The 23,503-nt window shown below is 40.6% G+C and overlaps 4 protein-coding genes across 6 annotated transcripts in view; 1 reads left to right on the top strand and 3 right to left on the bottom strand.

Moving 5' to 3' along the window:
* Positions 1-833: 833 nt before the first annotated feature.
* On the top strand, positions 834-4,956 carry LOC104929330 (insulin-like growth factor-binding protein 3). Its single transcript, XM_010743820.3, has 4 exons — positions 834-1,315; positions 2,002-2,252; positions 3,017-3,136; positions 4,824-4,956. Exons 1-4 carry the CDS (start codon positions 925-927, stop codon positions 4,947-4,949), a joined length of 888 nt encoding a protein of 295 aa, XP_010742122.1. The 5' UTR covers positions 834-924; the 3' UTR covers positions 4,950-4,956.
* A 999-nt stretch (positions 4,957-5,955) lies between these two features.
* LOC104929331 (insulin-like growth factor-binding protein 1) lies at positions 5,956-8,144 on the bottom strand. Its single transcript, XM_010743822.3, has 4 exons — positions 7,733-8,144; positions 7,476-7,618; positions 7,150-7,278; positions 5,956-7,042 (listed from the first exon to the last, which is right to left on the bottom strand). The coding sequence occupies exons 1-4, from the start codon at positions 8,079-8,081 to the stop codon at positions 6,914-6,916; spliced, it is 750 nt and encodes a 249-aa protein (XP_010742124.3). The 5' UTR covers positions 8,082-8,144; the 3' UTR covers positions 5,956-6,913.
* A 1,452-nt stretch (positions 8,145-9,596) lies between these two features.
* On the bottom strand, positions 9,597-10,809 carry LOC109139262 (histone H3.v1). Its single transcript, XM_019262167.2, has 4 exons — positions 10,677-10,809; positions 10,197-10,577; positions 10,031-10,120; positions 9,597-9,936 (listed from the first exon to the last, which is right to left on the bottom strand). Exons 1-4 carry the CDS (start codon positions 10,695-10,697, stop codon positions 9,859-9,861), a joined length of 570 nt encoding a protein of 189 aa, XP_019117712.2. The 5' UTR covers positions 10,698-10,809; the 3' UTR covers positions 9,597-9,858.
* Positions 10,810-12,323: 1,514 nt separating this feature from the next.
* LOC104929332 (adenylate cyclase type 1) overlaps positions 12,324-23,503 on the bottom strand; it is a 33,031-nt gene continuing 21,851 nt past the window's right edge. Inside the window, exons 8-20 of one of the 3 annotated variants that reach the window (XM_019262295.2) lie at positions 22,319-22,474; positions 19,376-19,573; positions 19,188-19,285; positions 19,001-19,085; positions 18,350-18,439; positions 17,651-17,913; positions 16,714-16,840; positions 16,049-16,210; positions 15,814-15,960; positions 15,611-15,709; positions 15,394-15,508; positions 15,164-15,288; positions 12,324-14,397 (exon numbers count right to left, since the gene is read on the bottom strand). In XM_019262295.2, the coding sequence (XP_019117840.1) occupies positions 13,987-14,397; positions 15,164-15,288; positions 15,394-15,508; positions 15,611-15,709; positions 15,814-15,960; positions 16,049-16,210; positions 16,714-16,840; positions 17,651-17,913; positions 18,350-18,439; positions 19,001-19,085; positions 19,188-19,285; positions 19,376-19,573; positions 22,319-22,474 (2,076 nt within the window). In that variant the 3' untranslated portion in view covers positions 12,324-13,986. Of the gene's footprint in view, positions 14,398-15,163; positions 15,289-15,393; positions 15,509-15,610; positions 15,710-15,813; positions 15,961-16,048; positions 16,211-16,713; positions 16,841-17,024; positions 17,914-18,349; positions 18,440-19,000; positions 19,086-19,187; positions 19,286-19,375; positions 19,574-22,318; positions 22,475-23,503 lie in introns of those variants that run through there. The other 2 variants (XM_010743823.3, XR_003461277.1) reach the window with 2 other exon arrangements.

Here is a 23,503-nt window from a genome sequence, read left to right as displayed (position 1 = left end):
GAAACCCCTCGCCTCATGCATGAAGAAGAAATTATGGTGGCTGTGAAACATGCAAAAAAAATAAAACGCTCTACACTTTGGTTTGGTTTGTCCGTTCTGGGCAACTGTAGAAACATGACGGTTCAGCATGGCGGACTCCGCACCCTCTGTAGTTGAAACAGCTTATTTTAGGTAACAAAAACATATTTTCAGGTGATTATACACTAATGAAAACATAGTTATGAATATTATATTCAATTTCTGCCAATAGATCCTCCTAAATATCACACACTGGACTTTTAAGCTTCCTAATTTTACTGCAAGTGTCACTGTTTGAGAAAACACAGGATGCCTCACATACACACACACACACACACACGCACACGCACACACACACACACACACACACACACACACACACACACACAAACACACACATACACTGTTGGCGCCCCCTATGAATAAATCAGCGCATGGCAGATGCTTGGACCTTCTTCTGTGTGTGGGCTCTTTAAATTTAGAGTTTATACACATTAAAAATATGTTTCTTTTAAGTAACATGATTATTTCCTTGATATGTGTCTAATAGTCTGATGGCTGCATTATATACTGAAATATTCAGAATATTAAGAGCTCAACTAAATTCCTAAGCTAAGGAAAAAGGTTTGTTTTATTTTATTTTTGTTTATTTTATTCAAAATGAATCATAAAGAGACATCATGTAAGTTATCCATCCCGGGATCTTTAAGCTTTGATGGTTTTAAAGAAATAACGGAGTCGAGGCAATTCATCAGTAGACCACAAGCTATTCGGGGGTGTGACTACAGTCACTGGGGTCTATATATTGAGATGTTTTGTCCGGTGGCTTTATGTGAATGAGAGGGAAGCTGCCCAGTGAAAAGTCACCACAGTAGGACAGTGCGCTTCCTCACTTTGACACCATATATGCTCTCAGACGCCACCATGGATTCCTGTTTTCGCGCACTTTGCATGACTTTCGTCCTGGCATCGTTCACCCGGAGGTCAGGTGCGGTCGGACCGGTTATCAAATGCGAACCATGTGATGTTGGAGCGCGGCTTTTGTGCAAACCTTTACCCAAGGACTGCGCCGAGAAAGTCCGTGAGCCAGGCTGCGGCTGCTGCATGACTTGCGCGCTGAGCTTCGGTCAGCCGTGCGGCGTCTATACCGGGAGATGTGGCTCCGGACTGACTTGTCAGCATCAGCCCGGTGAGACGAAACCTCTGCAGGCTCTGCTGGAGGGACGGGGGATTTGTGCGAACGCGACTAATAAACGACTCACCGCCAGACCAACACCTCCAGTCAATGAACTGCCAGGTAATTCTTGTGCGTGCACCGTTTCCTTGTGCGCACTTCACTTCATCTCTTTATTAAGGTTTAAGAGCATCTTAAATGTACACGCATCTTGCAACATGTGCAGCAGACTTTTATTTATGACCCTCGCTGAATCTACAAGCTTCTAATGTGTTAGTAAGAAGCTTCAAACTCCTCTGAGAATTGATCATGTCAACTTTGGGTAGATAATCATAATAGAGTTATGATGCACGGCCAGTTTGCGAGTAAGAATCACCTCTCAAGTCTATGACATTCAAAGAAAGCAGAAATGATCTTCATTCATGGAAAGAGAAAGTTCAGGATGAGACAGGTTGAAAGATTTTTGAGTCCTGGCTAGACTTTGATGGTGCATAAGAGAGGTGCAAACCCATGTCAGGTTCAATTTGTCCCTAATTGCTGGTCTAAGGTATAAACACATAAAACACAGAATCAGTTGGTGGTAGTCATCTTGCATATTTCAGTTCATTTTCTGCCAAAATTGATATATATATATAATCTCAGGAAATGCTTTTGAAAATGATCACTCATGACCCTCAAAGTGACTTCAAATTTGCTAAAAAAAAATCAATATGTCTGAGTCAGTATTAAAAAAAAGACTTCCTAAATGGAAGATTATATATCCCACTGCACTATTTTGTGAATAACCATATATTGTTTTTAAACTTTAGCAGAGAATATCGAGACTCAAGATGAGGAGAGGAATTCTACAGGCTCAGGCCTTCAAACCTCTTACAGCACCCACAGACCCACGGGACCCCTGAGACCTTCGCTTCACCACTTTTTCCCCTCTGCCAAGTCAGAAGTCCTCAGACGGGAGCAACAGAAGAGAACCCAGAGCTTTAAAATGGAGGAGCTCCCAGGACCACTCATCACAGACCAACAAAACTTCTCTCTAGAGACCAAACAGGAGCCTGAGTATGTAAGTACCACAACCAATATTTTTCTGTCTTCAGAGCATACTGGAGGAATGTTCTTTCCTCTTCCTCTGTGTTTTGGTGTTTTTCTCCCCCTGCGGGTGATGAAATGTTTTGGGTAGCGGTGCTGATGGTTGGCAGGCATCGTAAGCAGTAGAATGGCATGGCAGCAAGCGGGTACGATGGCCCTGCGGCTGACCTGGGTCAGGCGGTTGTTTGGCCACAAGGCGTCCGCGTGCCGGGTGTACTGGGAGCCAACGAATGATGGATTGGCCTATGTGAGTGCCTGTTGGGAAGCCCTGCTGCTATTTTGAAATTCTCTTTGGCCAGAGAAGTGAGCACACACTAGTAATGGGCTTTGACTGGCTGCTTTGATTAGTGACTGGAGTACTTGGACTTGAGGACAAGCTTTTTGGCTCCATCTTTGAGCTTTTTAGAATTCACTTTATCCCCCATCCTTTTTGTAAAGTGTAAGAGTCCTAAGCAGCTTTGGCAAACTGTTAAGCCTCTACAACTCGGTCAGATGAATTCATTTCTCATCCGTTACCTCTTTGATATTGCAGCCACAATTGTTTAGGTATTACGGCAGAGCAGTGTGTGAGCCAGCTTTGTTAATGTGTTTATTTAAAGCAAAACTATTTATGTCAAAATCACACTGCAAAATGAGGTAGCACACTTTCTTAGCACACAGGTTTCTTGAAGTTTGAGCTGGAGATGTTTAAGTATTGGACAAAGTACAGTAACTGCTTATGTGTTCCCTCAACTGTAGGGTCCCTGTCGGAGAGAGATTGAGAGCATTCTCAGCAGCCTCAAGATTACAGACATTCTCAACCCCAGAGGTTTCCGCATACCAAACTGTGACAAGAAGGGCTTCTATAAGAAAAAGCAGGTAAAAAAAAAAGCATTTGATATTGATTGTATGCCAAAATATAGATTCATGCATCAATTTCCTGAGAGTCTACACATCATTTAAAAATCTACTTGATAAAAACTTGTTTCCAAGTTTAAAAGGATGTAAAAGGGAAACCCGCATATCCTTTTTTACATGCTGCATTAAGAAAGATTCACTGCTGAAGTCTAGTGACTCAAACTTTAGGTCTCCTGCAGCCCAATTACAGATTTGTAGCTGTCCTCCTGTATTCATTGGTAGTTATTAGAGCCTCATCATTGCACCACCACACCAGTGAGGTAGACCCTAGCCACTGGCTCTGGAGACATGAACCACAGGGGCCAAACCCCAGTGGGGTTGACGGCTGGGACGATGGCCGTTTAACGGGAACCCTCCCAGGGAGACAGACGTCAAGGTGGCCACCGGCACCCGATGCGCTCCCCTCATAATTGCTGGACTTTTGAGAAGCATGCACAGAAATAGAGCTGCAGCCATCCCCACGCTCACATGGTTCACCCACGATCGGGTTGTAATAAATGAGTGGTTCTGACGCATTCATATGGAGGCACTTAAGGGCTCCCGCGCCACTGCATCACTGAGGCAACTTTACTTATAACATAGCAGTCCCTCCTGCTTAATGGAAGTGTTCTCCTTGACCTGCAATCATCTCATAACCAGCCTCACAACGCCAGGCTCATTGTCTTTGTTTATGTAGAATGGACCTAGTGTACTGCACTGAGCCCTGAGGCGCTGAAGGAGTGGCAGACATTTCATTTTGGTCAGTTTAATTTGGACCTTTGCATGATTTTAAGCAAAAACATCTCTTATTACAGCTCTTAATAACATCAAATGTCTTTACACAGAAAAAAAAAACACTACCAGGAACAGATTTAATGCTGGAAGCAGGAGCACCTTTTTTTTTTTATAGTAAACTGTGCTTAAAATGTTGATTGCTGTAAATAGTTTGTCCTACTTTGTCTTGCAGCTAAATTGAACACATAGCAGGGATCTACTCCCCCCTATACTTCCTATGCAACTGTGTTCAGACAACAAGAAAATCATAGGACCAGCTGCTATATTGAATAATAATGAACTGAATCAGGATGTCCTCCTTCCTGATCAGCTCTGACTCCTTTGTGGAGCAGCAGCACAGTTGCTTTAGCCCTTGAATTGAAATAAATGGCTGCATGTTTTACTAGAGTGGAGGTTGACCTTTAGTAAAATTGGCAGTAAAATAACAGCCCTTGGGTAGCTCCACAGACTCTGTAAGTCATTTGTAGTACCCATAATTTGGAGCTGTGGGGTATAATCAGCAACAGATGATTCGTACTGGCCACCAGCTTCTGAAAATAGATCTTGGTTCTCAGTTGTTCACAAACGGGACTAAGCAAATATTTTACCAGGTTTCTGTTTACCTTAAAGGTCTCTATATGTGTGTGTAACAGGAGGTAGACCATAAAAGCAGCTCAAAATACCACAGTGTGTTGGATAACCAAGGCTGCGTCGACTCAGCACAATCTGACCATTAATGCCTCTTAACTATTGCTGTTCTACTTCATTGAGTAAAGTGGCTTGTTACCCATAATGCTGCATATTCATTTGGATCTTGCACATTTAGCTGCCCCCCCCCACTGTCCCACCGTATTTCTCTTCCCTCCCTTCACCTTGTCCCTTCCTTCACTTTCAGTGCCGTCCATCCAAAGGCAGAAAGCAAGGCTTCTGTTGGTGTGTGGACAAATATGGGCAGCCTTTGCCAGGTTTTGATGGGAAGGAGAGAGGAGACGCCCAGTACTACAACTCCGAGAGCCAATAGGAGTCGAGCAGGACAGAGGGAGGGAGGGTGGGAGTGAGCGCGAGAAGAATTGTAAACAAATGGAGACACTGAGGATATTGGGAGAGAGGTCAAGAGATGGCTCAGCCGATATATGGATGTTTGCTATTTCTATCTGTTGCCTGTGGGACCTTTTTTCTGAGGCAGAGCAAAAGGGAACAGAGGAAGAGGAAAAAAGCCTCCGTGTCACAGATACAGTCTGAACTTTTCTGCGATGGATTGATTCTTCATAAGCTGTTTTGTCTCTGACTCAACCAGGACAACTTAAGAGAACAGGATACACTTTGAGAATTGATCTCAGAAGTGTTATCCTGATTAAAAAAACACAGAGACATTTGTACCTGTCACAAACATTGATGAGAGTGCTCTTCATTTACGCACAATTAAGTGGCATTGTACATGCTTGTGATGTGTAACCGTAACTTGTATGCTTGTGATTTTGTTATAAAGACATTGTGTGTGGTCATGACAACCATAAACCGTATGTATGTATGAATATGTCTTTCAGAGTAAGCATGTGGTGCCTTACTATGAATTCCTATTCCTATGAATTCCATGTTTTTTCTGGTTGCGTCTTGCTCCTCAGGGAGTTAGACTGCCGGACTGTGCAGCTCAAACACTACAGTGCATATAAAGTTTTTATGCTTGATCTCAAGCCACAGATAGAGGGACACCTCCTTTTACTCTGTACTGTGGTTGTTACTGTCTTGATGTCACTTTGCATAAGCTGATTTTTTTTGGGATAAAGGCCACAAACCGTTATCTCTGATCTCTGTATAGCCGGTGATCATTTTCATCACTTGCCTTGGTTTAACTAAATATGCTGTTTGCATGTACAATGCAACCCTCAGAGGTCTATTTTTTACTTAATAAAGGCAGTATAAAATTATCCAGTTATTGCATCTTCATTTTTTATCCCTTCATCTTGCCTTCTCCTTGCTTTGACTATGTATAAAACAGCAGAAAACACATTTAAACATGAGTCAAATCATGAGGAAATCACATTTTAATCGGATGCACATCCACAGAATTAGAACAATATGTACATTGTTTCAACAAAACCAATAATGGAATAGCAGCATTCCTGGCAAATAGCACTCACAAACAGTTTGCTCCACTGCGCATAAACTCAACAGCAAAACAAAAGTATAAACATGAGTGACTCATAATAAATACTTGAATACATGCAAGAATAGCTAAAAAAAAAACCCTAATGTGATAAGGTATAGCTGAAAATAGAGCCCTCAGCAATCCTCTGCTAAACCTGTGGACCTGCAGAGACTAGTAGAGGTAGACAAATGCAGAACAACCCATCCCAAACCTCACAGTGGCTTGGATGAGTCCTGATATGTTTGTGCTTGGCCACTGTGCACATACTTGCGGCACTTTAAGTATTTCCCCCAATACCCATTGAGGAAACGCCAATGGAGATACATTCAGACAATGTCAACATGTTGAATGAATGAGCGGCTGTGTTGTTTCGTGCCGCGCACAGCTCCAGTTTTGAATGAATTCATAAAAAAAAAAAAACTGATCCTGAAGAGGGCTTGGCAGAGCTGTGGACCTGTGGTTTTGAGCAATGGAGTTATTTAGTCAGAAACACAAATGTATACAGTATTGCCCTATTTACAATCGCAAAAAATAGGCAAACATATAAAAAATCTAAAAATGACAAATGGTTAATGCTAGTAAGAATATACAAGTAGTGAATAAATAAGTCTTGATGCATACATCAATGTAAATAAAATGAGAGGAAAGTTCCCCCTCTGAAATAGGATGTTACATTTTGTGTGAATGAGTTTGTTTTTGTAAAAGGAAGTCAGTTCATCAGGTGGTTCCAAGCTGATTCACAATATTTCCCGATTTTAACTTAGGATGTTTGTTTGCTTGTGTCCATGTGTTTTTCTCCATGTGTCTGTGTGTGAGTAACAATCAGACTCCATCCTTCAGTGAGTGACTTCTTGGTGACACTCTGAGTCACCGCCGGGCAGGTCGCTTGATCCCGGAATCTTCTTCCCATTCCAGGGAGAGACACACCAGCAGTGAGCGGGCGGCCCAACCAGAGATGAGTCACACTGCAAGAGAAGCAGAGATGGAGAAACCGCATGAGTAAATCACCTTCGGCTTCAGATGAATCACTTTCAACAGGTGGGATGAATCTTATTTTGCAAAATAGTCCCACCTGCTTGGCCTTGTAGAAGCCGTGCTTGTCACAGTTGGGGAGGTAGAACGTTGTGAACCTCTCTCCTAGTTTCTGCTGAGAGCTGGTTATTGTGTCCAGTGCCGCATGCAGTTCAATGTGACAGGGGCCCTGTGCAAAAGAGAAGACCAACAGTAAGAACTACACCCACATATAAACAAATACACCCAGAATTCACACAAAATCAGATTAATCCCATTTAACTCAATTTCTCAAGTAAAAATGTACAGCTCCTCAAAACCAAGTGCTCCCTCTAGTGGAAGGAAGGTAAATTACTTTGAATCATGAGTCTGATGTTTTTTCCTTACCTGATGTTCAAGTTTGCTGCGGATGACATTGAGCTTGGCCTTGATACTCTCCTGGCCCTCGGCAGTGTCTTGTGGGTCAAAAGGAATGTTGAGGCCGAACAGGTAGTGCAGGGAAGCATGGCCAGTCCCTCCATCAGCTTCCACTACAAGTTTGAAGAAAGGATAATGACTTTAATGTTGAACATAATACTTAAATGTTCTTTAATGATCTTAAATGTTAACAGTGAACAGAGAAAACCATCAGACTCTGAGACTACCTTGGCCCTGTTCTTCAGTGCAGACCCCCTGTCCTCTCGTCAGAGCGTGGAGCGGCCTTGCCTCGCCTGGCCTTGGTGTGCAACGGAGACCCTCACGACAGTGGGCTGTGTGAACCCCACAGGATGCTCCTTTCTCCAGAGCGCAGGCCATGCAGCAACCGCAACCAGGCTCCCTCAGCACCTGTTGGCAGTCTGCTGGGATAGCAGGACAGTCGTTCAGTTTCTCTTGTGTACAGGGGGCACAGCGGATAGGCTCCAGCCCAACCACTGGGGACGACCTCACCACCGACAAGACAGCCAGAGATGACACTGCTGCCATCAATATCAGCTTTTCATATAATCCAGGCATCTCCAGTCTTCAGATAAAATTGGACTTTGTTCTGCAAACTGCTCAGTATGAATGTACTGACTTCATCCAACCAGCAGTATTTATAAGGAGAACTGGCCTCCAGAGGCGTTAATGATTGACATAATGACAGATATAAAATATTTTTGACAAAGCTGCTGTAAACGGTGGATGACCCTGCTTGACGTGCGTACATAGAGGTTCATGAGGTCTGTTGTCAATATTGACTTTTGGAAGGTAAAGCGAATTGTACATCAAAACAACCCTGTTTTTGCACAACCGAACCTGATCTGTGTCTTTATCTTTGAGGTTATGATGACAGTGACATAGATACTGCTTTTTAAAGAAATGTTTCAATGAAGTAGAATTGAAAAACATCCATAATAAGTAACACGACATAATCAAAGGAGTTATAGGCTATAAGATAATGACAGGTGATACTAAAAACAGACTGTGATTGTTCTTGGCCAACACTTATTTTGTGAAGTAATGCTGACAGATTTTGCTTTGACACTGTTTTCAATCTAAAACCTTATTTGTCCCTCTAGTCTCTTTGGTGAAGGTTCCTCTTATCAGGCAGACAAATAAACAAGATCATTCACCTTGAGCATTGCATAACCCTAACATTATGGATTTCTATGCTAGGATCACAACATGTTTGTCTCAAGAAAGACGATAGTAACTGGATAGGATAGTTTCTTTGGTGTAGTATTTGTTATAGCTATATGTACGCCATATAAATGCAAGATACCTTGACTTCCAATATGTGTAAACGCAACACTTTGTGTGTACTCTACATGACCCAAAGCCACACAAAGGACTCATATGTACTGTAACACAACCCACCAACTCAAAATGTATCATGCTTAACCACAAAAAAACTCCATATACTGTCATGATGCTTCACCAGTGAAGACCAATAATCACAATTGTTTACTCAAGTATTTTAGATAGATATGTTTATAGAGATGAATATTTAGCTGTGACCCGTCATACATTACTAGTCAGCCATTCAGAGAGCAATGTAAAACACATTATGATCATATGGGCTGTGTGGATACATGTATTAGATAGTTATTTGAAGTTTTAAATAGTTTTGGATTGGATAAACATACTGATTTTGGTATAACTGTCAAGAGTATGGTATATTGAAAATTTTATAAATTTAAGATATTTTACTTAACTACTTCCATTTTATATCAATTTACATTTTGTTACACGTGAGAAACAAAATGTTGTACTTTTTACTCCATTACACTAAATAAATACCTTCTCTCTTCTGTTTTTACATGTAGTTATATATCACAAGACATATATCAAGTCCATGCATATAACTTCCCAAAGTATGTATAATATTCCAAAGCTTTTCTTTTTCTCCTCCTATTGCACCTATTGCTCTTTTAAAGTTAGATGAAACCACCACCCTCCATGTGTGGGACTGTGCTTGAATAAAATGCTTTGGCCTCATAGTAGTTTACACTGGGAATCAAATCAAAGAGCCGCTGAAAGGTAAAAGGGTTCAGGGTGATGATGACAGTTTATTGACTCCAGCAGAACAAATGTTTTCATCATGTAGTGAGTCAGCCTTGTTACTATGATTTTTTCATGTTTGTTTATTCACTGATAATAACGTGCACACCGTGGCTCACGTGCACTACTCCGCAGTACTGCCAAACTTTAATATGTCATGTTAGTCGTGATGAACTTGTTCCACATTCAGTTTTCACCAGCTAGGTCATCACCAGGTAACATGTTCACCTTGTGAGCCGTCTGAAGAGTGTTACTCAACCAGCAGTTGGTGTGTTGTTGCCTCTTCAATGTTGAACATTAGGTTCACCAGCCACTTAGGAAACGGCTCCTTATTGGAAAAAAAGACATTAGTAAAAAATAAAGATATTTTATAATTTGAATTTCTAAAAGTTTAAACATCTTTTCTTAAAATATACACTCACTCTTGGAAACTCCTTCTTTTGCCTTTTCCTGGTTGTCTTCTGCACTGGTACTTTAGATGGTGGTTGTATTTTCCATTTGATCCTGGAGAGCTTAACACAATAGAGCATCACAATAAATGTATTGTCAGATTTTTACATCTGAATGTAAACGTGCTAAGATACTCACCTTTATTCTCAGCTCATCACTAACAGATCTCTTCTCTTTTCCTAACCTTGCCTGCACAGGTCGGAGTGTATCTTCACCATTTAAATACACTGAATGCGAGCTCTGCTCTGACACAGAGGAATCCATTTCCTTCTGGTGTTTGTTTGTCGACTGCATTCGAGGAAAACTCACTTGGCTGCGGGGACGATAAATTCGCCTCGGTCTCAGAACCCTCAGCAGAACTTCATCTTCTTCGCTTTCGTCTGCTGTCATAACCTCCTTTGTCTCTACGCCTACTTGAAAATCCTCTTCTTCCTCTTCTTCCTCCTCCTCTCCTGTTTTGCTTCCTTCAATTTCATCTTCCTGCTCAGACTCTTCCTGTATGGGCTCCAGATGTGGCCTCTGTACCATCGTTTACATACAGAGCAGAATTAACACAAGAGGCCCATTTGATGATGAGTTTTAGCATTTTTTTTTTAAGAACAGTGGATTAAAACTTACATTTTGCTGCTGAATGTCCATTTAGCTGGATGACTGAGCTTTCCTGATATGTGAAGGTCCTGCAATTTCAGGGTTTCATTAGCTGCTCATTCAAATCAGGTGTGGAAGCTTAACGACAGACAGACGACAGGTGGAAGTGGATGTACTTTCTGACACATGATGTCAGGAAAGCAATGTAATCTGAGTCAAAGGTTATACAAAATCAAATCTGTGTGTTGTATGAAATATATATCTGATTTGTTTATATTTCAAAGCAAGATACCACTTTGTTTTAAAGGGACACTACACATTTTACATATGGAGTAAAAAGAAGTAATATTTAGTCAATGAAAACAGTATAATATATTTAGTTTGTATTATTCCGACACTTTAACAGTATTACACTGACTGTTAATTGGTGGTGGGTAAAGCCAGTGAAGTAGACTGCATATATTAAAATATGGCAAAGAATCGGCTTTTCAAATGTTTTGTGAGGCTGGAAACACATTCAACACCTTTGTTAAACCTCAAGGGTAAACACAATGGTGAGAAAAACGCTGAATATAAACATTTGTTTTGTTTGTTTACAAGAAAACGGGGCACATCTTTCAGGTTTCTGCTAATAAGTGAACAAAAAATGAATATTTACTGGAGATAAATTCAGCTGTTCTTTAAGGGAAATTCCTCTGGAGATGAACGACTGCTTGTGAACTAACAGAAATTTGTTCCAAATTACATAATTGTTTCCAGTTTTTCCAGACTTCCTTAGAAATTATTATAAAATGACAGATTAAACGAAACATTATCAAAAATGTCTATTATTCTTGAAATGTAATGTAATGAAAGGTAACTATTAATAATTCCCCAATTCCTAATTCATTCATGACCCCTTTTACCCTTGATGGCACCCGGGGGAGTATTTTTTGTGTTTACCTTGGATTTGTAAATCCCTTCATTGCTTAATGTCAACTTGGAGTCCGGGAACTTTACCATGACTGTGATAACTTCAGCTTCACTTGTTTTTGTTTTGCTGTTTCTGTAAAGTAAGAACTCCTTCAGAGTACAAGAACATTACAATACATCTCAAATGATTAATAACTGACTAGAATTTTTTTGTATTTCATTCCAAAGCAAAAACTTATTTCAAGGCTGTTCTTTGCTGAAAATGGTGAAGCAAGCCAGGCATTTGTTGACTTAACTGTTACACTGAGTAAACCCCAGGCAAATTCTACACCAGCGTTAGGAAAACAATTTTTGGCGCCCACTCAGTGTTTGGGACATAGTGACGTTCATCTGGCTGTGTGTTGTGAAAGGACACTGATTGGCATAATAAATCTGTCATTGTCTGCCATATTCTGCTGTGCAAAGTGAAAGCTGTTTATTTTAAGAGCCATAAACTAAGGTGTGAGAGGTGAAATTTTATTGAGTGGAACTAACAGGGAAAACGGCACATAAAAAGCTATATTTGTTACCCGCTGATCGCTGTGCTGCATGCTATGTTTGAGGTTTGGAGGACAAAGTGTAAATATTGTGTTTCAGATTGAAAATCCTCATATGGCTCATACCTAAAAATCAACACAAAGATCCTCATTTGCACCCTAACCACAATCCCAAACATTTGTACATATGTGTTATTGACATATATAGCCATACTCGTTTAATATTTTATACACCAATATTGTCTTTATTATAAAATATTCAATAACCCAACTTTACACTGTACAAGATACAACATAGTTTACAGCTTTTGGCTATTTACAAAAAAAGTATGATCTGCATATCAAAGTGAATATATCTAAAAAGGCAGGTTGCAATCACTGTAAGCTTATTGAGTAAGGCAAAAACTTGAAACATGATTTATTTACACTTCTGCAGATCAAGTGAAAGTCCTACGATGATAAAGATATAGGCTATAAACATATCTGAAGTGCCTCACATGCCTGAGACTGTATCTGAGAGACGTGCTAAAGCTTGTACTTTTTGAGGGAAACTCAAAATATATAGCTTAAATATAGAGCGAAAAGAAGCTGGAGTACAGCAATGTATGCCTGAAAAAGACGACATTAGCCAGACACTGCACCAAAGTTTCTGTGGCCTCGAAAAAAAATGTATCCATGTTAAGTGGAGGATTTGAAAAAAGGCTAAATCATGCATTTGTAGAACCCGTGTGCTTATTCTATATGCTTACGTGATGTATGCGCATACTGGTCTTCTATGTGATGTTGATCGAGGTTTGTGAATGGTCCAGTTTTGGCATTGACTAGTTTCCATAGCAGCACACATCCAACTCAGTAGAACTGCTGCTTGAGGTCTACACATTGCTCCTTTCATTGACCTTTACTGCCTCTTCGGTGTCAAAGCCACACCAATCTGTACGTGTAGACTTAACACATGCCACATTATATTCATCTGTTGTGAATTAGGTCAATGTAAGAAAGTATTCAGAAAACGCTTATTTTCTCTCTCCGACATTCAAAAAGTCTACCGATGACGCCCAAGAGCTCCAAATGCCAAATATGTTTAACCTACTGTAACATTTTCTCTTGTGCCTTGTTGTATGGTGAGACAATATTAGCGATAAAACTTAGGATCTATGGAAAGCTCAATACTTTGGTTTTCTTTCAACAGGAGTATCGTTAACTATGGCTGTCAACTCTTAAAAAGTCATGCACTATTAACTGTAAATATGTCTAAAAAAAAAAAAGCCTATTTCATCCAGTGAGCTCCAAGTATAAAAAAAAGTATTTTGTGCTGTTTCGTTACAATTCAGAATTAACCACACATGCGTACACACACTCACAAGTACACACATGCATGCTTACATACACCAAAAAAAGAACCAATACCATTTTTACACTGTAAATAACGCAATGTATCCTTGGCATAATCAGAAAGACAGTGCAAAAGCAATAGCATAATCAGTCTTTTTCTGGATATCGATGCGCATATCCCTTGTACATGGAATATGTACTACATACAAAACAAAGATACACATTATACCTGGATCTGAGAGAACCCAGCAACACCACAAATCCAGTCATCTGGTATAGAGATGTTAAAAGAGGATTTGAGATTCCGGGTTTCTTTCTTCCTTACTCCACATTTGTTTTTCCAACAGTGGCAAGCAGTTAAAAATCCCTAAAAGCAAGTATGATTGTCTGTATTACTATGTCATTTCTCCGGATGTTCATATCCTGAATGAGCTTTTTCTGGGTTGTGCCAGTAGCTCAGGATTTCTAGGAAATACCTGGACAGCCCTGTCTTCTTTAGGCCTCCAACCAGGGTTTTCTTTCCTCTTTTCATTCAACTTGAACTGTGCAGTCTTTTTGTCCTACACTGCTACATCTGCAACTGCCTCAACCTGAATCCCTGTCACATCTAAGTCCTCCTCATCTTCCTCACCCACTGCAGGCACGCTGGGTGAGGGCAGGCATATTGCTTGGCTGTTGCTGCTGTTTGCGGTGTTCATCTGCATGTTGCTGCCCATGCTGGAAAAAGCAGTCAGGCTGGCGCCGGAGGAGATGCTGCCCAGATTGGTCGGGACGCTAGTCTTGCCACAGGAGTGGATCCGGCGAGCAAGGCTGGCTGAGCGCATCACTGAAGAAGTGGTAACAGTGCCCACACCCTGAACTTTCCCTTCTAGGAAATAGGTCAGCATCTCACCTTTACCCTTAACACTGACTTTCCCACGGCACACCAGGTCATAGTTGGTATTCAGCAGGCGATAGACCTCTTCGGTCACCTGTATCATAAAAACAAAACTCTTATAAAAATAGCTGTAGGAAAGAAAACGTCAACAAAATTCATTCCAAAATTAAAATACAACATATAATGTAGATATTATGTCAGTGTTAAAATTGTTTTACTTATACTCTATCTACTATGCCTCAAACTATGTATTTAACATATTAACACTGAATATTTTACAAAATATATCAAACATGAGGCCCTAGTTCATCTTCTAGTTGCCCACCTCTGTAAAAAAAAAAAAAGAAGCAATAAATAGATAAATGGGATATTAGCTGTGGTGGCTGTATTGCTGCCAAAGCAAAGAGGAAATTGTCAAAAAGGCATCTTAGTGATCAAAGATAGCAGGTTAGTGGTACGCGAAATGCTGCTTCCTACACTGAAAAAGGTCAATTCACAGAACTTGGTTGTCTGTAGGTGGTACTTTGATGCCTCCGGGAAGACACAGCACTTTAATTTAGATAACGTTCATACATCTATTTTCTGGAACCGCTTTTCCTTAGCATGGTCACAGGGGTGCTAGAGCCTATACCAGCTGACTTTGGGAGAGAGGCGGGGTAAACTTGGATAAGTCGCCAGCTGATCACAGGGCAAATAGAAACAACCAACCATTTTTTTTGGTTTGTTTTTTTATTATTAGTTTTGCGTTTTTATGATATTAAAATTTCACCTTTACAATTGCAGTTTGCAGTTTGCAAGTTTTTCCTATAATGATAGAATTATATTTAAATACGTATTATAATTTATGGTGAGTTGAATACCTGTATCTTCCCTGGTACTCCAGTGCTGTCCATTCTGCTGGCCACATTGACTGTGTTCCCCCAGATGTCATACTGAGGTCGCCTTGCCCCAATCACCCCTGCAACCACTGGACCCACATTAATACCTGTGCAAAAAGAAAAATATAAAACAAACAGGAAATATTCAAATAGTAAACAAATACCAAACAAAGTTGAACTGAAGTCATAGTTTAATAAAAGGCTGGACGTACCCACTCTCAAGACAAACTCATTATACGACTGATAGTTGATTTCATCCAAAACGTCAAACATCTCAATGGCATAGTCTGCTATTGTGCTCAGATGGTCGTAAACAGATTTTTTGGCCTACAGAGAGGAAGTAAATCAAGCAGTTAGTATCTGTGTATAAAATGATCCTTCACATTGTCTTATATACATGCGCAAACACACACGAAAATGACATGTCACCTTGGTACCAACGGTAGGTACGAGGCCCACAGCTGCCATGTATGTGCTGCCAATAGTTTTGATCTTCTCTATGTCTTTGTAGCACTCCTTGTCCATGAGCTGCAAAACAAACATTCAAATAAATGCACGATGCAGCGCAGTTCAAATCTCCTAGAGGTTTATGTTCAAAGTCAAGAAGAAAAAAAAAATAAATCACTTCGCACCTCATCAAAGTCAGCGATGATCTCATTCAACAGTCTCAGGCACTCCACTCCCATGTTGTTGCCATCCAGCTCGATGTAGAAATCATTGAAGTTGGGGATCGAGGCAAACAGGACACCGACTTGTGCGTACGACTGATAGTATAGATCCTAATGACCCAAAAGGAAGAACACAGTAAAAGAGTATAAAATATGTCCTATGATGTCTTCTGATGATTTTTTTTGTCTGTTTATCTACCTGTTTGTCTGTCTGTCTGTCTGCCTGTCTATTAGCGAGGCTCACCATGTTCCTGGGGTTCGACATTAGGAAGTGTTGAGCCACGTGTGCAGGCAGAAGATTGAAGAGAATCCTCCTGTTGTCCAGCTTGACTTTCTCCATGCCGTCCCTTTCTTCTTCCGCCTGACAGCACACACAAAATACACAGATACAGCCATGAGGACTGAAGCTTGCCCCCCATTTTCACCACATGGGGTCAGTAAAAAACCTTATGAGCCTTACAACATGGACTGTATAGCTCATATTCAAATTTATAATGGTCTTGAGTGCATTACAAGGCAAATGATGCTAGTTAAATGATTAGGTTGCTTGAATTCAGCTTCAACACTTCAGTCCTACTGTGCACAATAGTCCTTTCTTATACTCCTGGCGCCAAAAAAAAAAAAAAAACGAGCCAAAACAAGCTTCTTAACCTTCCCAAACAGGCAGCTGCAGCTTATAAATACAAATCCTCCATACATAACCCAACAGTTTATACATCAAAGCTGAAATGGCAGCATTTCTACAGTACACTTCTATTAAAACCTATGTTATAATAATAGGATTTAAGCCTCTCAACATCCAAAAGCCTCTTTCACATGCACGCACACTCTGACACACACACACACACACACACACTTCCTGACCTGCACAGCCCATAGGAAGTCCAAACGTAGTTTGAGGTCAAGTTGTCTGGAGTGGAGGGCCAGTGCACTGACAAAGAGCAACAGAGACAGGATGGGCTCATAGCCCCGGATGTGGAAGGACCCCCCACTGTGGAAGAGACCGACACACAAGTCAGCAACTGGACTGGACCACACAGAAACCTACACATGAGGGTTGAATGGACCCCCCACAGTGTGGACAGCAATCAGGAGTTAAGTTTTACTGAATTGATGACAAAAACAAATATAAAAACCCATTAAATTAAGGAAAACGTAGAAATGAAAGAGCTTACATATGCTTGAAATTTTGGACCCTACAATATTATTATTATTTACCGAATCATGACTGGGTTTAGACAAAATGAGTTTCTGCAAAAGAGATCTTTGTCTTAATAAGCTTGACAAATTCAATGTAATCACTTCATCAGGGCCACATTCTTGATCTGAGCTCCAATAAAATTGGCCAGGCCCCTCGGTACTGGGTTGAAACAGCTAACGCACTCCCATCATCCAGCCCACATTGTCCTTTCAGGCTTCTGATTTGGAACTAATGAGCACATGTGCTGCATCAAAGGGTGGTAAATGAAAGAGTGTGTGGGCTACAGACAAGCAAAGACTCCTCCACACGCACGTATCGCAGCACACGTACTGCAAATGTTCTTCGAAACTCCTGGTTTTATCTGTTCCCTCTCCAGATCAAACAAATACTCATTCACAGCCTCTGACACTTGAATGACTCACACTCATAAGTAGTTCACTCTGATGGGATGTGTGTGTTGGATGTGTGTGTTGTTGTCATGTAACTCCAGGAAATGACAGAAAAAAAAAAGAAAAAAAAGTGCAAACAAGCTGAAGTGTTTTGCATGATTGTGTGTGTGTGTGTGTGCTGTTTGTGGTCATGCTGTGCTGTGAACTTCACCCTGCGGTCTTGCGAAAGCCGCTGAGCTCCAACACGGTGACATAGAGCACCCCCAGAAGGAGCATTAGCGCCATCTTTGGCAGCCAGGAGACCCGCAGGAAAAGTGCCAGAGTGAGTGTGCCCACCACACAGGACAGAAAGGCGTAACGGGCACCATCACAAGGCAGCTCCTCCATGGTGTGGTTGGCGCCACTGTCCAAATCAATGATGACGATGGAGCTGTTGTTCTTGGCACTACCCCACAACCAGGGCATACAGCCCACCTGACAGAGTCAGACAAGAACACATGTTGATATTAAAGGAGAGAAGAGTTCGTAGCTGTTTTAGCCACCATTGTAAATAACATATAAACTGTTTTATATATATCCATAACAAATAAACTAGGAGGTGGACTATGGTTCCGTCTTTGGATGTTTTCAGAATAGAAATTACAAATGTCAACATGATTAAAACACCTGTGTGTAGTTACAATTTTATTCTTTTTTGGTTTCCTAATTTACTAAATCATTAGCTGATACAATATTTATGAAAACTGTAACAATAACACACTGGCACTGGCACATTGCAGCATTCAAACACACCCCTTGAAACCTGAAGGGGAACTACAATTACAGCTCAAAAACATGGTGACATTTTTCTCTTTCTGGTCGGCCATTAAGTTGGCGGATGACATTTTTAGGGTTGCTTTTCCCCACTTACCACACAGGCCTGGGCCACAGCGTAGATTAAGAGCACTATGAGAATACAGAGAGCAGTGCGAATCTGAATGTTCAGGCACCCTGGAAAACACTGAGAAACAAAAATAAAAGACAAAGTTAGATGAAGGAAACAGAACGAGGAACATTAACTGATGTGATGAATAAAAAAACAACATGCTACTATATGTGTTAATGGGATAGTGTATTAGTAGCTGTAAGAATGTGAGGATAAAAGACAGATATTCGGATAGCATGCGGCAAATAAGTGAGTGAGTAAAGAAGAGAAAGAGAAAGAGAGGGACCTATAAAAGCCACTATGTGTAAAAAAAAAACTAATTTAAGGTCACCCATCAAACTCAACAAAAGCTGAAATGAATAGGCTAGCCACCTGAATTTATATACAGAATAGGGGGTTTAAAAAGTAATCTTGAAACCAATGAATACTGAATCGTTATTACAAGGCTTTATAAAATACATTTACATATTTCTTTTTAGTCAGCAAAAAAAAAAAGAATCATATCAGAAAGAAAAATTAATGAAGAAAGTTCCTCTGTTGAGCATTAGATCAGAGAGGACTGATCTAGCAGTAGTAAAAGATGACGCATGAATAAAAAGTGAATGGGCAAAGGAAGAAGTTTTAGGGGAGATTTACCTGTATTCTAGTGATATGCAGGTACATGATACAAGCTACTAGGAAACAGATGCAGAAGACCAGAAGGACTAGTACCACTGTGCCCCTGAGTGGGGGGAAAAAAGGAAAGAGGAAGATGGCAGAGTTAGTTTAAAAAAATAAGTTAATTAAAAAGAAAATATAGAAAAACAGAATTTGCAGTACATACTGTGGTATGATGAGAAGATAGACAAGGCCAAACAAGGCAGCTAGGATCAGAGAGAGGACCACTGCGCTGGTGAAGTACTCATCAGGAACCTGGTGGTACTATGTTATGCCAGAGAGCAGGCAAGAGTGAGTAACAACATCCATTTATCTCACTGCACGGGTACAGTATGTGTTTGCAAAGTCCCTCACCCTCTGCTCGCGCTCAGAGCACTTATACATGAGTGTGAGGAAGTTGAGGTCTGCTGTGTCTGACTCGGTCTGGCGGGCCTCGATCAACCGGCCGATGTAGCGATTGACCCGGGTTCTTGGACTGCTCTGGATCAGATTAGCCTGGTTTGTGTTAGAACGATTCCTCAGCTTCTGTGGAGCTGTCCGCATGGCTCTCCGCTGGTGGGATACAAAAAAAAAAGAAAAGAAAACAGAAAATCTTGGCTGAAAATGTAGAACTTGGAAAACAAAAGTGAGATAAATAAGCTGCAATGCAGCGCCCTGTATTCTCTGCACTACTGGAATATTATCATATTAGGAACAAGGGTGAATAAGAGTCAACAATAAACACGGGCAGCTGATTATACTTTCAAATTAGGACATTGCCTTCACACTTAACTTCATTACTGAATGCACCCTGCTGTGTCTGAGCGTCTTCAGCAGCCAAAGTGAGCAGCTTTGCAAAACATTGGGCATTGGAGCAAAGCCAGAGAGTTAACATGGCGGAGTGGATGTTCGTGTGTGTGTGTGTGTGTGTGCGTGTGTTCAGGTGGGTGTGTGTACATGTAAGCGAGCATGCTGTAGCTCAGTGGCACAGGAGGGGAGCTAAGAGTGTTCATGAGTTCATTACATGACACGATGAATGTGTACAGCTCACTGACTTCCTTGGTTTCTTCCTTTTCTTCACCCCTTCTTTTTGTTCCTTCCCTACTTCCTGTTTTCTCTCCTTACTTCTTTAAATTCTTTTTTACTTCCTTCCTTGCTTCAGTATATTCTTCCATACTTCCTTCTTTCTTTTTCTGCTTCTTCATTGTATGCTTCCTTACTTGTTTCCCTGCTCGTGCATATTCTTCCTCACTTCCTTCTTTCCTTCCCCACTCCCATATATTCTTTACTTCCTTATTTTCTGTGGTCCTTCCATATATTCTTCCTCACTTCTTCCTTTCCCTACCTGTGTAGGTATATCCTTCCTGACGTCTTTCTTTCCTTCCCCACTTCTGTCTATCCGTCTCTGCTTCTTTCTTTCTTTCTTTCTTTCTTTCTTTCTTTCTTTCTTTCTTCCTTCCATTCATCCTTGCTTTTGTCTATTCTTCCTTACTTCCTTCTTCATGTCCTTGCTTCATCTTTTCTACCTTACTTGCTTTTCTTCTCTTCTCTTCATCCATCTAGTCTTTTTTTTCTCTCTGAATGTGAAATTACCATTCAGTAATGCCCCTGATTATTGGATTTCAGAGGAAACATGATCATGTAGTGTTGGATAAAGATCTACCGGATTCACTGGATTATAAAAGCAGGAAAATGGTGTTTAATCAGGCTTTTGTACTTAATGTTTCAAAATGTCACTCTGTTCTGGTGTGAATCCATCCCAAAAACAGAACAGGATGTGTTACACAAACCTGAACTACTATACTCATGAGAATATGGATTAGACATGAACAAACTCTCTTAACCATAGGATCTTACACTCTATTTTTTGGGGGGGAGTGATGCAGTGATCAGATGTTTGTCCCCACAATAAGATTTACTTCCTTCACACACACACACATACACACACACACACACACACATACACACACACACACACACACACACCTGAAAATCTGGATTAAAACAGCTGGTTCGAGAAGTGTACAGCTGCCAGGCCACAGGATTTCTCTTCAGGCACACAAGGTCAAGTAAGCTCTTTGACATTTGGCCAGATTGCCAGTGTCACTGACAGTGTATGCAGGGCAAATGGTATGTTGGTCTCTGGCAGGAGCAACATGCTGAGGTCATTATAACTGACAGGATCATCACTTACCGTCACTCCCTATCTTCTTATGATAAAGTATACGGCCTGTGAAATATATTTATTCACTGAGTAAGACGCACAGTTTCACCAACAAGTTTGTAAAGCCTTTTGAATGACCTGGAATCATTTCAAGTGTGAATACTGGGTGTCATGATTTTCAACTAGTTGATGTGTGCGGACGTCTCCTGCTTGATAAATACAGAGTCAACTGTCAGACAGTCTATCTTTTTCTGATTAATCATTTATCTATATATATAAAAAAACAAAAACAAAAAACAGAAAATAGTGTCCAAACTTCTAAAGCCCCAAGGGGACACCTCCAAACTGCTCTTGTTTGGTCCAAAGCCCAAAAATATGCAGGTAACTATAACATCACAATTCAAAGGGTGAAACCAATGACTGTTAAAAGAAATTACTTAAAACGGATAACTGATCGATTAAGAGTTGCGGATCTAATTCTGTTCACAATAGAGATATCTGTGGAAGGGTAACTACCCATTGCACGTTATTAGATGATTTCTTGAGCGCAATCAAACGACACTATTGGACTTTAGATGAACAAATATCACAGCAAGAGTGCAATGTGGAATGATAAAGTGATAAATAACAGCCATGTGTGTAACAGCTATTGATACGGGAGCATCGCTTGCACAAGCTAATATCTACTGTATGCCCAGGAGTTCACATTAAACCATGAATGCATCCGCGAACGCACATTACTGCCCCTCTAATGTTTGCCTCCACAACTCAACTTAAGCCTATATAATCTGCATTGTAGAACAGGCAAGTTTAAGCACATTGAAAAGTTGAAGCTTGACCTGAAGTGTCTTTCTTACAAAATACCCAGGCCCAAAATACCTCCTAAGTGCTGTACCGTTCTCAGAAGGAAAGATATCGTTGCTAAGGTAGTGTTAACTTCAACTGTAATTCTTAAAAGACAATTAAGATTTGGGATGTATTAAATAAAGAGATCAGGCCACATTTCTTGGCATTTAGAAATTCAAACAAACATTTTTTTTTAACCATTAAGAAAACTCTAGACATTCAGACTGCATTTTTTTTTCGTCTCAATTTATGTAAATCACAGTACGAACAAACACAGAAACGTCAACACAGACACTTAGAGTTTATACCTTATCACCGTCCTCGCAGTTCATGACATTGGAGAAGGGAATCTCAGCCTTGAACATCTTCCTGCAGTGCATAAGCTGCACTAGTAAGTAGCACACAGTTTTGAACTTCATCTTTTTGGCGGGCTTTATATCCGAAAGAATCAATCCTGGGAATATCTGTCACCAGATAAGAAACGGGAACAAGGATTTAGTCATGATACCCCACACAGTAATATATATTATGTAAGGGTCTAGAAATCATGCACAGGCATTGGATAGCATGCTCATGCACACACACGCATGCAATCATTATTATCAGGCTCAGGAAGTGAGAAAGTGGTTAAAATATGGTTAATCCCTTAGGTGATTTTTAATAGTTTTAGGATTTCGCTGCTCTCATTTTCATTCTCACTATTTTAAAAAGAGCAATAAAGTTTAAGCATACGTTAAAGAGTTTGAGGAATTTTCTTTTGTAGAAATAGAAGAAATATATGCTTTGTTCGATAAACAAAGTTTGAAGTGCGTCCCTTAGCAGGAGTAATTAAAGGCACAATAACAAAATGAGTAGAAGCCTATACAACACAGCTTAGTCAGGGCACATCTTCTCTGAGCCATGTCTTTGATGAAGTTTAACCATCAGCTCCATTAAGAGGATTAGCAGAAGTCTCCCGCATTTCAAAGAAAAAAAAGAAAAAAGAAAACACGCAACTGGGATGTTACAGGTTCACATAAGGACCCATGTAACCTACGTGCAAGCCTTATCTTGCATAACATGAAACCTGCTGCAAGAGAATAATGAGGGAAGGGAGAGGTAGATGGGAGGAGAAGTGAGGAGAGGAGAGGAGAGGAGAGGAGAGGAGAGGAGAGGAGAGGAGAGAAAGCTTGAGGGAGTAATACAGAGACAAGACTGAAATTCCCTCTCCAGCTGCTTGTGGCACATCTGTTGGAGATGTGCGTGTTAATGTGTATGCACTGACACACACACGTATCTCTCTAAGTTTGTCGGTCTGTGCAGATTTGAGATGATAGATGCCACTGGCTGTTTTCTTATTCTTTAAAGCCCCAGTCCAATCCATTACAGCCTGGAAGTGAGATCAGCTCAACAACAAATGTGTGAGAGCTCCATCATACGATGCTGGATGCTTTGGTCAACAGTATTTTTCTATTTGAACGATGCTTTTATTATAGATCTTGGCACAGACTGGT

The sequence above is a fragment of the Larimichthys crocea genome, chromosome II (genome assembly GCF_000972845.2).
Source record: "Larimichthys crocea isolate SSNF chromosome II, L_crocea_2.0, whole genome shotgun sequence".
NCBI classification, from domain to species: domain Eukaryota; kingdom Metazoa; phylum Chordata; class Actinopteri; family Sciaenidae; genus Larimichthys; species Larimichthys crocea.
Note: the sequence above shows the minus strand (reverse complement) of the source record. Positions and strands in the feature narration are given on the sequence as shown.

What these genes read in the sequence shown, in the direction of transcription:
- LOC104929331 (XM_010743822.3), bottom strand. Translation starts at nt 8,081, where the DNA reads ATGCCTGGATTATATGAAAAGCTGATATTGATGGCAGCAGTGTCATCT. An exon ending in CACTGAAGAACAGGGCCAAG is followed by an intron (nt 7,619 to 7,732) that starts GTAGTCTCAGAG and finishes TCAAACTTGTAG; the next exon opens with TGGAAGCTGATGGAGGGACT. An exon ending in GCAGCAAACTTGAACATCAG is followed by an intron (nt 7,279 to 7,475) that starts GTAAGGAAAAAA and finishes TCTTTTGCACAG; the next exon opens with GGCCCCTGTCACATTGAACT.
- LOC109139262 (XM_019262167.2), bottom strand. Translation starts at nt 10,697, where the DNA reads ATGGACATTCAGCAGCAAAAT. An exon ending in TGGACATTCAGCAGCAAAAT is followed by an intron (nt 10,578 to 10,676) that starts GTAAGTTTTAAT and finishes ACGATGGTACAG; the next exon opens with AGGCCACATCTGGAGCCCAT. An exon ending in AAAAGAAGGAGTTTCCAAGA is followed by an intron (nt 9,937 to 10,030) that starts GTGAGTGTATAT and finishes TTTTCCAATAAG; the next exon opens with GAGCCGTTTCCTAAGTGGCT.
- LOC104929330 (XM_010743820.3), top strand. Translation starts at nt 925, where the DNA reads ATGCTCTCAGACGCCACCATGGATTCCTGTTTTCGCGCACTTTGCATG. An exon ending in TCCAGTCAATGAACTGCCAG is followed by an intron (nt 1,316 to 2,001) that starts GTAATTCTTGTG and finishes TTTAAACTTTAG; the next exon opens with CAGAGAATATCGAGACTCAA. An exon ending in GCTTCTATAAGAAAAAGCAG is followed by an intron (nt 3,137 to 4,823) that starts GTAAAAAAAAAA and finishes CTTCACTTTCAG; the next exon opens with TGCCGTCCATCCAAAGGCAG.